General features: G+C 40.9%; 1 protein-coding gene across 4 annotated transcripts in view; it reads right to left on the minus strand.

Moving 5' to 3' along the window:
• Positions 1-13,410, minus strand: part of robo3 (roundabout, axon guidance receptor, homolog 3 (Drosophila)) — a 578,410-nt gene that overhangs the window by 40,205 nt on the left and 524,795 nt on the right. For all 4 annotated transcript variants that reach the window (XM_072593115.1, XM_072593113.1, XM_072593112.1 and 1 more), the window contains exons 22-25: positions 8,596-8,731; positions 7,610-7,852; positions 6,508-6,695; positions 2,902-3,021 (exon numbers count right to left, since the gene is read on the minus strand). In XM_072593115.1, coding sequence (XP_072449216.1) covers positions 2,902-3,021; positions 6,508-6,695; positions 7,610-7,852; positions 8,596-8,731 — 687 coding nt within the window. The remainder of the gene's footprint in view (positions 1-2,901; positions 3,022-6,507; positions 6,696-7,609; positions 7,853-8,595; positions 8,732-13,410) is intronic.

The raw sequence follows: 13,410 nt of genomic DNA on the forward strand, positions 1-13,410 counted from the left end.
TAATATGAACATATGCTCAGCTGCAGGCATCCATGAGTGAACTAATTTTATTCACACCTCCCAACAGAGAGGGCAGTATAACGGACTATTCAGACCTTGTCATAAGAAGAGTTGAGATCAAAATAGATCACGTGGCCTATGGAAGTCTCATCTCTTCAGTTCTAATTCAAAAATCTACTATTTAATTTATGCTTCTAGGTACATATGAGTTTACAAATTACAAGGAAGAGTAGACCGTGTAGCTCCTCTTATTTGGAGAAAAACAATTGGATAAATTGTGTTAGGTGGCTTGCTGCAGTCATGTGACCTCTCCCTCTAATTGTTTACACTGTAGTTCTGTAGCAGCCCTTAAAATACCACATTTGAAACATCTCAAGCTTGCTTCATAATTCAAGAAGATTATTGCTGATCTGATTGTGGCCTCAAGTCGACCTGCTTGTCTACCCTGATAACATTTGGCTTCTTTCATAGTCAACAATCGATCTACCACTGCCTTAAAATATTCAATGACACTTCCTCCACCACTCAAAGACTCCCAATTCTCAGAGAAAACAAAACGCTGCTTCTTATCTTCATCTTAAATAAATGACCCCATATTTTTAAAATGCATCCCCTAGTTCATGTCTGTTCTACCTTATTGGTGAATCACTCAAGTGAAAAATAGCACTGATGCAAGTTACTATAGGCCACACTTTGAGAGAAGTGACATACATGTATATCCAAAACAAGGAGGCCGAACTGCAGCCAAACATGGAGTCTCATTCATTTCAAGGGGAAATCAGACTCTGACATGCAGCTTCACTGGTTCAGCCACCAGGCCCTTAACTCACTGGCAAATTAATTCTGGAAAAAAACGAGGAGTGGGATATTGTTGCCATTTTGACATTTTAGAGATTTTTTTCTCAGAGAAAAGCCTATTTATTTCATGGTCACTGCTTAAGCCCAGTTGCAGTAGAAGGAAAATAAAGGGTGTTGGTCTACTTCATTCGATCTAACTGAGTTAGAACAACTGGGGCTTTAAACCAGCACCAAGTCCATCAATTACAATGGTAAGGGACCAGCTGCCTCTTTTCGGTGGCCATCCTTAATGCCTAGAGCATGGTGCCGGAAAAACACAGCAGGTCAGGCAGCATCCGAGGAGCAGGAAATTCAATGTTTTGGGCAAAAGCCCTTCATCAGGAATGAGGCTTGTGAGCCGAAGGGATTGCCCATTCCTGATGAAGAACTTTTGCCCAAAACATCGATTCTCCTGCTCCTCGGATGCTGCCTGACCTGCTGTGCTTCTCCAGCGCCGCACTCTTGACTCTGATCTCCAGCATTTGCAGTCCTCACTTTCTCCACCTGCAATCCAGTCAACATAATGACACCTGTAATGTAGCTGCACATTGGGCAGAGATGTTGAAGATGGGTCTCTTTGCCCTCCTTTCTCTGCTAAGAAAATAGACGTGACATAGATCAATACCTAAACTCTCCGCTCATGTTTGATGGCCACACTCCCAAATATTAAAGCATTGAGGGAGCTACTAGAAATTCTAAGCAAGAACTGGCTGAACCATTCCAATCCAAATATTATTTTGGGTGCCCTGTGCCAGGACAAAAATCAACTGCTTCTGAATTTTTCTTTCCATTCCGCGGTGACTTGTAAATGTGTTGTTATTACATCCTCTCACCAGGGGTGGCACTGTGGTGCTTCCCTGTTACAATTTTCTAATTTCCCAAATGTTTAAATGGTGTTCCCACTCATTATATGTTTTTGTTTTACAAATTTACAATTTAATTTTAAACAAAACAATGACTAAGGGCAGAGGATGTGCAGTAGGGTGGCAGAGTGCAGAGTGGATAGCAAGCTGGTTAAAACAGGAAACTGCAAATAGAAACTAATATTAGCTGACCAGACTGGAAATAGATGGGAAGGGATACTCTAAAGATCGGCATGGGATCATTGTTAATCACGTAATTATTTACATAATTAATGAGGGGTTGGGAATCAGAAGAACATTCAAAAAACTTGCTCTTGACACAAGTTTGGAAGATATCGTCAATAATGTGACAACATGCAGGAAAATATTAATATTTTCAGACTGAAAGCCTAATTGACAAATTACCTGTAATATCGATAAATGTGATATGGCATTTTTGGTAAGAAGAATAAAAAGCTAAATATACTTTGGAAAGAAAGAATCTAAATGGCGCTAATTTTAGTATTTGATTTAAGATCATTCCCAAAATAGATCAAAGAAATAGGATTGAGAGATGAATTGAAAAGCAGAGAAGTGATGCTATAGCCATACAGAATCCACTCCAAGAGGGTATGGAGGAGCTCGGGAAGCTATAAACAAGAATTACAGAAATGATACCAGAAATGAGAAGCTATAATCTGAACTGGCTGGGGCTGTGTTATCTAGAAAAAAAAAGGTCATGGAATGAAAGTTGTTAAAATTATGAAAGGGGTTGATAGTTTAGATGGAAAGAAGAGATTTTTAAATATGAGGTATGCCAAAATCAAGGGCCAAGAGTAACTAATAAATTCAACAGGATATTGAGGACTGAATTAATATATTTACACATATAGTGGTTACAATATAGATCTCACTACGAAAAGCAGTTGAGGCGAATAGCAGAGTTGCATTTACGGGGAAAGCTTGGAAGGTAGGAGAGAGGAAAGAAGAGAAGCACATTATGATAGGGTATGAAGCTCATGTGGAACACAGATATTAAACTGAGCCAAGGCCTGCATCAACTTTGTAGTGACTACATAAAAATATCTACAAAATCTACAAGGTGAAAATCTTAAATTGGCCATGAGTGCACAATGAACATTAGGAGACAATTTTTTCTCGTGAGTTTAGTTCATCCAGAGGATTGTAGCATTCTAAGCTTAAGGTTTGAGATGTAACTCACCGCCTTGAGAGAGATCACGGCGGTACTGATTCGGCTTGGCTTTCTTTTTGGCCCGAGCTTTCTGGCTGGGTGGGGTGCTCATGCTGCTATTCCCCATCACCGGAGTATGTCTCGTCTTCCCTGAAAATCAGATAAAAACGATTAAGAGCAGGCATAGTCCTTCAAGAGTGAAACTGGAATGGAGTGTGAGATATTGGGAATGTTACAGATTAAAATTGCATGTTGCAAACCACAGACGAGATTCTGCAAGCATTTTATTCTCCAAAAAGCAGGCGGTCATGATTTGATTAGATTCCCTCCAGTATGGAAACAGGCCATACCGACCCTCCGAAGAGTAACCTACCCAAACTCATTTCCCTATCCTATCTTTACCCCTGACTAATGCACCTAACACTATGGGCAATTTAGCACAGCCAATTCACCAAGCCTGCACATCTTTGGACTGTGGGAGGAAACCGGAGCATCCGGAGGAAACCCACGCAGACATGGGTAGAATGGGCAAACTCCGCACAGACAGTCACCTGAGGTAGGATTTGAACCTGGGTCCCTGGCACTGTGAGGCAGAAGTGCTAACCACTGAGCCACCATGCCACCCCATGCTGGGTATAACCCCAGAATTCCATTCTTCAAGCATTTTTTCCCCTTACCATCCATCTGCTTCCCCCCCCACTTTTGCTGGAGTCCATTACCATGGATCCTGGCTCTCTAGTACTTCAGTCAAGCGCCTATTTGACCTGGTGCCAGGTTCAAGAGTGTAAGTAATGAATTCAAACACAGGCATTGTGGTTATGTCTTTCTCTGTTCTTGGCTAATGTTCACATCTTGCAGTTACTGTTCACTGATCAGGAGCAGGACTTCTGGACAAAGGCAGCAGATGCATAGGAAGACCACCACTTTCAAGTTCTCCTTCAGGCCACTCACCCTCTTGACTGAGAAATGAATCACTGTTCGTTCAGTATTACTGGGTAAATATTCTGGACCTCACCTCTTAAGGGCATTGTACTTGATCAAATGGATTGCAGAAATTCAAGAAAGCAACTCACTTTCTCAAAGACAACAAGGGGTGGACAATAATATAAAATCAAAATATTGAAGGTAGCAATGATCTTAAATAAAAACAGCAAGAACTAGAGAAACCCAGTAGGTCTTGTAGAATCTGTAGAGAGAAACAGTTAGTTTTTTGAGTCTACTAATGACAGCTCTGAAGAGTCGCCAGTGGATGTGAAACATTGACTCATTTTCTCTGCACAGATGCTGCCAGACTTGCTGAGTTTCTTCTGCCATTTCTGTTTTATTATGGGCAGTAAAAATCTGGCACAACCAGCAATGCCCGCAATCCTATGAATCAAGAAAAGATGATTTCCCCCTTTCCAATGTCATGGGAATCTTAAGGGTCTTGTTGGTACTGGGGTTCAATATGGTCAGCTGGCAATCATGAGGCATCTTTTCTTGACACAAAAGCTATTGTATGTGACATGCTACATACTGAAAATATACATTTCCAATGTACCAGTTAAATAATAACACTTAATGCTAACATAATGATGTATGTACCAATATCTCATTAAGCAGTTCTCTTGTTCATCTTCACACTGGATTCTTCTCCAATCCTGTTATCTTTTTGAAGGGGATGTCAAAAACCTTTCACTGCAACATGGTGAAGTGGAATGTTGCTTAAATATTAAATGTTAAATGTTAAATGTTCCCGAAAGCCGTGCAATGATACTCTGATTACAGGATTGATCAATCTGACCTGCAACAACATCATTTTGTTGCATTACATTTTACACTAAATACCAAATTATTGCCTGTGGGACAGATCTCATTGCAACACACAAAGTGCCTGCACCTGGAATGCCATCATAACTTTGGAATCTGGAATGCTTTACCTTAACAAGGCAATGGAAGAGGATTCCATAAAATTATTTTCAATGGGAGTTGAGAATATACAATTAGGGGAGGTTGTGACCTAGCGCCATTATTACTGGATAGTTAATCCTGAGACCCATTAATGTTCTGGGACAACGGTTTGAATCCTACCATACCAAATGGTGGAATTAATTTCAGATTTTTAAAAATGAATTCTAAGAGCCTAATGATGAATCTGTTGTTGATTGCTAGAAAAAAGAAGGCATCTGATTCACTAATGCACTTTAGGGAAACAAAAACTGCAAGCTTGCTCGGTCTGCCCTACATGTGACTCCAGACCAACAGCAATGCAGTTGACTCTTAACTCCCCTCTGGGTAATTAGGAATGGGCAATAAATCCTGACATAGCCAGTGGTGCCCTCATCCCGTAAATGAATAATAGAAAACTCTTGAGGATAAGGGGTTTACAGAATTATGAGAAAAAAGCAAAAGTGGGACCAAGCACTTTTTAAAAGAGCCAGTACAGATATGATGGACAGAATTCTGTGCTGCAAATTTCTGTGAATGAGATGTGACAGTGCGTTGAGAAATCTTAAGGCCCCACGTTGGTACCACAAACATGTAAAAAGATGCAGCGTGAAGTCTTCTAAATGGATCTCAAACAGGAAGCAAGACCAGTTCAACTGTCATTATTACCACGTGATTTAGTTTTTGAATGAAACACTTGAGTTCAGTTGTCTCCCTCAGTTGCACGATGAGCAAATTCAATCCATGATACAGCTCAGAGACAGTTTAGCAAGGAAGAACTATAGAGGGTGGTAATTACAAGCAGCATGGCTCCTAGTGACTGAATCACCACTCCTTGGGAAAATGTACTAGTGGGCACCAGGGGATGACTAGATTTGTCCCAACAGTGATGGTTTCCACTGTGGAATAGTTTACCAACTCTCGATGTTGGGGTTCAAACATGATCAAAGCCCTGGGGGAAGGCTGTTAAACTTAGGAGCATTTTCTGTTCTGAGGCATACCATTCTCAGGAGGACATGGACCAGAAAAACAATCTAATCTAATTTACTCCACAAAGTACTTGTCTGGAATTAAGCGTCATGTTTAGGAGGGGGAGGACGCGGCTTGGATTTAGTTTTCAAACTCAAAACTCACAACTAACCCTGGCATAGACAAGAATCACATTGAGCACCAGATCATTACAGAATGGTCTCTTCAGTATGGAATAAGGTGCAACACAATTATTCTAAAGGAGAAAGTGAGGACTGCAGATGCTGGAGATCACAGTCGAGAGTGCGGTGCTGGAAAAACACAACAGGTCAGGCAGCAATCAGAGGAGCAGGAGAATCTGCGTTTCAGGCATAAGCCCTTCATCAGGAATTGTTATTCCTGATGAAGGGCTTATGCCCAAAACGTCAATTCTCCTGCTCTTCGAATGCTGACTGACCGACTCTACTTTTCCAGCACCGCACTATTGACAACTGTTCTAGACCTCATTCATAGACTTAGATCCCACTTACTCTGCAACATTGTATGCCTAAGGTGATTACACTCAATCAATGTCACATGACAGAACACAACCAGCACTAGGCATCTGTTAAATATCTGTTGAACAATGAAAACATCTGCTCAATGGGTGCTTTCACTCATTCACTCGCCCATTTTGCTAACCTTGTTTTGGTATAAATTTCTTTCCTTTCCCTAACTTACAGATGAATGGTCGTGCCTCACCTGTTCCAGGTACACTGACGTTCTCAGTGCTTATTGCTGGTGTCTGGCTCAGGTTGCGTCTGTGTCCGTACCGATGGGGAGCAGCAGATTCCGTAAGAGCGTCTTCAGTCCCGTTCATGCTTTGGCTGTTTTGTGATGGTGGAGGAGTTGGCGGTCTGGGCAGAGGGACTGGTCCAACTGGGAGTCGCCTGAAACAGGAACACAACTAGTTTTAAAAGTTGGCAATCACACATCCCACGAGTTCCCAACTCCTCCCAAGAAGCAAGACCACAATTTGATGGGTAAATCTGTCTGTTTTAAGAGTAGCTAAGTTTCAACCTGGTTCCCATCCTTTTCCATGGGTCTCCTGTTACAACAACAGATTGACATAGTATTCTATCCCATTTACCTGTTCGTTAATGAAGCATCTTAAAGACCAACAGCTCACATTCCCTTCAGCTTAACATGTCTATATTGGCACAATGTGTCCCAGAGCACACCCCTCTCCTGCCAAATCCTTGCTCTTCTCTGTAATTTCTTACTCTCAAATATGCATTACTGATTCCTTTCACTATTGCAATTGCTTCCACCACCCTTCCAACCAGGGCATTTCAGATCATGACAACATGTAACATAATATAAACCATGATTTACATAAGTTTGTATTTTTAATCTTGAGTTGGTAACATATGGGTTTTCTGTGTGTCTGTAGTTGATAATCAACTTGCATTTCTGTAGCCAGGGTGATTTCTTATCAAACAATTTGTAAGGGGTAATTTGGTAGGTTTCTGACTTTTCTGCTACTGCAACTAGTTTCTGCCCAGTTACTTGATCAACACCCCTCAATCAAATCAAACCTTTGACCTCCTGTGCAGAATTTATTCAGATAAAACTGATGAGTTTATGACTGAGATGCAATAACTGACAGCAGAGTTAGGAATGGACGAGGTCACAGAGAGATTTGAAACGAAATAATAGAATTCATTAACTGAACCATTTTGTGCAATAATCAAATATTTGCTTCTCTCTCTTATTCTTTAGTTCTGTTAATTATTTCACAGTAAAATAGTCAACATGTAGTTGACTACAGTAGTTATAGTGACCAGCTTGTAAACTCACTTACCGGGGTAAATGTGGTATCTCAAACTGATGCAGCCTTGGGATGTCCTCAGTGATATTATGGCCGGTCAATCGTGCCTCTTCCCGAGGGGAGGGGGTCAGCGTTGCGGTGGATTGCTGCCCGTATGAAGTAGCTGGAGATGATGCCTCTCCACGAGGTGGTGGGGGTGGGCCTTCATCGTCATGGGAGCCTTCCACCAAGTAGGTTCTCTCAGGGAGCGGGGGACACCATTCATCAGCACTAGGGCTGCAAAAAGATGGGAGCAATTCTTATTCTCGAGAGAGGAACAGAAGGGCAAGTATTTCTCTCATACTCCAGTGACACTGGAATCCACACGTGTCTTGCTACTGGTGAGTAGACTCTTGGATGTCAGTAGGATCTCAAAGTTGTTAGAGACCTCTGGTGATCCATCCCCAGTGATAGAAAAGCATTGAGAGAAGGGCTAACATTTTGAAAACCACAATCCCGCTCCCAACTGGCCATTGCAATATCAGTAATGGCAAAAAGGCTCATCCCACAAATTCCTACTTAAGGCAGGTTACGCCTATGAAGAAAGACACATTTATCCAGCACCTTTTATAACTTAAAGGCAAAGTAACTCTTCAAGTGTACTTCCTGTAGTAATCCTAATTAAATCACAAAGTTATAACTTGATTCCAATTTTAGTGCTTGGATCATTGATCATAAAAATCACACCTTACTATCCATTACCTTTACCAATTATTTTCTTTCCAATTTTTCTGTGGGTGATGTTCTATTCCACCTTTACAACCTCTCTCACCATGGTTATTAATGCAAGGCCAAATGATACTGAATTCTGGCCTGCCGTGTGCCCCAGACTTATGACCTGAGGAATCCTGGTTGAGTCAGCACCAAAACCAAGGAAAATCCTCAGATCTAGGCCCAAGGGTGCGAGACCCACAGTATCTCAGAGGATTGACCTCAGAGTATTTACAGTGAATACTCCCACATCACATCACACCACATACCCATACTCCAACTCCTCTTCATCCTCATACGAATCAATGTCAACACTGGGTGGAGGGGGTGGGAGTAAATCTGTCCAGTTCATGGGTGGAGCTTTCACTGGCTTGGCATTTAATTTCTGCTTCCCAGATTTCCCACCTGTGGAGGGAAAGAGCTTTAGTCTAGGCTTTCATTTTCATTAGTCATTGCTGGAACTGCTTCTGATTTGGATTAGTCTGAGTGCAACATATTATTCTTCTGACCCTTTGGAACTTTCATGCCAGACTTTGAACCTTCCCCTATCCTTGGTAGATGTCATAAACCCCTGAAGCCACCTTTGAAAAAAAAAAGAATCTTCCTATTCTGCTTGGATAGGGAATGTGTCAGACAAATACAGAAATGCAAACATTTCAACTTTGTTGAAGAAATTTGTGTAAGAATAAGCTTCAAGCAAAAATCCCCCTAAATCCCCATTTCTTCCATTGTTCGGTGTAGACTAGTTGGACCTAAGAATCTGTTTCCAAACTGTATGACTCTATAATAGTGTGCCACCTGGTGATACAAGTAGTGATATAGGTGAACAACAAATATAACTTCGACAAGAAACAAGTGCCTGAAGAACATGACAGTATGGGACATGCTGCATGTATAATATAGAGTTCAACTGACCTCATTAATTTTTAAGGACTGGCATGAAGTTTGTTTGCAGTAATCAAAGTTTAAGTGATGTTTAACTCCAAAGGTCTGGAGATTTTGATTCAATTTTGTGGAATGTTAAGCTTAGGGACAGGTGTATGAATACCCTCAGACAGGTCAACACAATATTGGATGTCTTAAAAATGCATTAAGGTAGACAAGTCTCCTGTCCCAGACGGGATCTATTTCAGGATAATATAGGGGACAAGGGAGGAAATAGCTGGGCCTTAACAGATATTTTTGCATCCTCTTTGCCTCAGGTGAGGTTCCAGAGGACTGGAGAATGGCCAATATTTTCCTTTGTTTAAGAAGGGGAACAGATAATCTTGGTAATTACAACCATTGGGTCTGACGTCAGAGGTTGGAGAAGATACTAAGAGACAGGATTTATTCACATTTGGAAGCAACTGGACTTGTTAGTAACAGACATAAGTTTATAAAGGAAGCTCATGTCTCACTAACTTGATCGAGTTTTTTGAGGAGGTGACAAGAATGATTAATGAGGGAAGGGCAGTGGATGTTTTCTATATGGACTTTAGTAAGACATTTGATAAGATACCTCATGGCAAGCTGGTACTAAAGGTAGAGTCTCATGGGATCCAGGGTGTGTTATCTAGATGGATACTGGCTTGGTTATAGAAGACAGAGAGTAGCAGTTGAAGAGTGCATTTTGAAATGGAGCTCAGTAACTAGTAGTGTTCCACAGGGATCAGTGCAGGGACCTTTGTTGTTTGTAATATATACAACAAATATATACAATTTGTCTGATTAATAGTTTGCAAATTATACCAAAATTGATGGAGTTGCAGATAGTGAGGAGGATTGTCAATGGATACAGTGGGACATAGATCTGTTTCAGATTTAGAGTCATACAGATGTACAGCACGGAAATAGACCCTTTGGTCCAACTCATCCATGCCGACCAGATGTCCCAACCCAATCTAGTTCCACCTGCCAGCACCCGGCCCATATCCCTCCAAACCCTTCCTGTTCATATACCCATCCAGATGCCTTTTAAATGTTGCAATTGTACCAGCCTCTACCACTTCCCCTGGCAGCTCATTCCATACACATACCACCCTCCGAGTGAAAAAGTTGCCCCTTAGGTCTCTTTTATATCTTTCCCCTCTCACCCTAAACCTATGCCTCCAGTTCTGGACTCCCATGGGAGTCTGGTGAGCAAGGTTAGATCTCACAGAACACAGGGAGAACTCACCATTTGGATACAGAACTAGCTCAAAGATAGAAGACATAAGGTAGTGGTGGAGGGTTGTTTTTCAGACTGGAGGCTTGTGACCAGTGGAGTGCCACAAGGATTCGTGTTGGGTCAACTACTTTTCATCATTTATATAAATGATTTGGATGTGAGCATAACAGGTATAGTTAGTAAGTTTGCAGATGACACCAAAATTGGAGGTGTAGTGGAGAGTGAAGAAGGTTACCTCAGATTACAACAGGATCTTGATCAGATGGGCCAATCGGCTGAGAAGTAGCAGATGGAGTTTAATTTAGATAAATGAGAGGTGTTGCATTTTGGGAAAGCAAATCTTAGCAGGGCTTAGACACTTAATGGTAAGGTCCTAGGGAGTGTTGCTGAACAAAGAGACCTTGGAGTGCAGATTCATAGGTTCTTGAAAGTGGAGTTGCAGATAGATAGGATAGTGAAGAAGGCGTTTGGTATGCTTTCCTTTATCGGTCAGAGTATTGAGTACATGAGTTGGGAGGTTTTGATACGGCTGTACAGGACATTGGTTAGGCCACTGTTGGAATATTGTGTGCAATTCTGGTCTCCTTGATTATGCACAATCAGATCATTAACAACCTGATGTCTATTTATCACATCCCTTTGTAACGGTCTCTGGCATCATCCCGACTATTGATGTAAAGTTTCTGTTTCTGCTGTTGATCCCTTCTTAAACAATGGGGTGACATTTGCTACCTTCCAATCCATTGGAATAATTCCAGAATTTGCAGCTACATCCACCTTCTGCAACTCTCTGGGATTTAGACCATCAGATCCTGGGCGAAAATGAGGACTGCAGATGCTGGTGTTCGAATCGAGAGTGTGGTGCTGGCAAAGCACCACAGGTCAGGCAGCACCCGAGGAGTAGGATAACCGACACCTTGGGCAAAAAACCCTGATGAAGGTTTTCCTGCTCCTTGGATGCTGCCTGACCTGCTGTGCTTTTCCAGCACCACTCTCTCACCATGTCATGGGGCCTTTCCACTTGCAGCCCCATTCTTTTCCTTGCAATCTTATAAATGCTGATTTCCTTCAACTTCCCCTTTTTGCCTCATCACTTGGATGTCTAGTTCTGGGAGATTTTTTTTGTATCTTCATCAGTGAAAACAGACAAAAACAAAATCATTCATCTCCTCTGCCATTTCTCTATTTCTTATTACAAATTCTCCTCACTCTGCCTGTCATTCATTTTAGTGGAACATTCCATTTTTATGTACTTATTGACACTTTTACAGTCTTTTTTTATGTTACTTGCTAGATTGCATTCATATTGTATTCTTCCTTATTATTTTCTTTGTTACATTCAATAAACTTCTCAATCCTCTGCTATTACTGGCAAGTTTATAGGTCCTTTCTTTGGTACTTAGACAAAGCTGAACTTCCTTTGTTAGTCACAGCTGACTGAGCTTTATTTGAGTTTTTGTTGCAAATCATGAAGTAGTTCTCTATCCATTGCCCATGTAAAGTTATGTCTTTTAATGTATTTTCCCAATCCATCTCAGCCAATTTGTGTTCCACTCTTTCATAAGTTCCCTTATTCAAATGTAACATCCTTGCTTCAGAATGAACTACCTTACTTACAAACATAATGTGAAATTCTTCAGATTGTGGTCACTCATCTGTAAATGTTCTGTGATATAAAGATGGTTAATTATTTCATTAGTCTTTTCATAATGTAACACAAAAACAGTCTCTCGTTGGCTCCTCCTGATCTTGAAAACCATTCTTACAAAACTCCAGAAACTCATCCTCCTGTTTTAGTGCTCAGTTGGTTTACCCAGTGTATATACAGCTTGAAGTCATCCATGATAAATGTGCTGCTCTCATTTCCTGATTAATTCCATGTCCCACATGACTGCTGCTATTTAGTAGCCTATAAATAAATCCAATCAATGTCTGCTGCCCCATGTTGTTTCTTAATTCAATCCAAACAGATTCCACATTTTATTTCTCTGATCTGAGATCCTCCCTTACTAATGTATTGATCCTATCCCTAGTTATCATCAGTACTCTCTCCCTTTCTCTTCTCTTTCCTTTTTAAACATCATGTATGAAAGGAAAGTAATAAATAAGTAATAAAGGAAAGTAAGAAAAAAATGCCTGGATAATTTGGTCCACTTTAAAACATAAGTTAGTTTGGGTCCAGGAGGAAGTTGTACACAAGGAGAGGAAAAGTTTTTAAATTGTTGCCAATGACCAATGGGCTGCATTAATAAAGAAGGGGAGCTTAATGGTTTGGAGTATCCCTTCTGAAATCAGAACAAATTAGCGAACCACAGTCTAGATCTGGTCGTAACAAATAATCATGTGTTTGAAGACCTGATCCAAGATATACAGACATACATTAACAAAACATATATGTAACAAAGCTCTCTCACACACAACACAAACAAACCAACAAACAAAACAGAAATGCACCAACAAATCTCAAGCAAGCAGCTCACACATGAAACAGATACAGAAAAATGCACAACACATATGGGTATCCATAAATGCAGACATAATTAATGTATTTACAGTATCCCCTCAAATACTCCCAGAGTATTCCTGTCTCCCAAAGTTTCTCAGTTGATTTTCAAGTGTAGACCTTCCTTTTAAAGGGACAGAGACAGGAATTACATTGGTGGATGGTCCTGCTGTTTAGGTTGGAATGGAACCCATTATGTCAGATGGGATCATTCCGTTAGATTAGGTGAGGTGCACTAACTGCTAAAAAGATGGATATTTGACCCACAAGTAGGCCTGGAGGCCAAGAAAAGCCCTAGGTAATTTTTGGAATCCTTGTTTTCTGATACATAGCAGGTTATTTACTTGAAATTGTGCTCTAAATAAAGTGCAGCAGGCAATTCAACCTCATCATCATTGTTCCTGATGTGTTTGTCCTGTTTATGGAGCCAAT

The sequence above is a fragment of the Chiloscyllium punctatum genome, chromosome 23 (genome assembly GCF_047496795.1).
Source record: "Chiloscyllium punctatum isolate Juve2018m chromosome 23, sChiPun1.3, whole genome shotgun sequence".
NCBI lineage: Eukaryota > Metazoa > Chordata > Chondrichthyes > Orectolobiformes > Hemiscylliidae > Chiloscyllium > Chiloscyllium punctatum.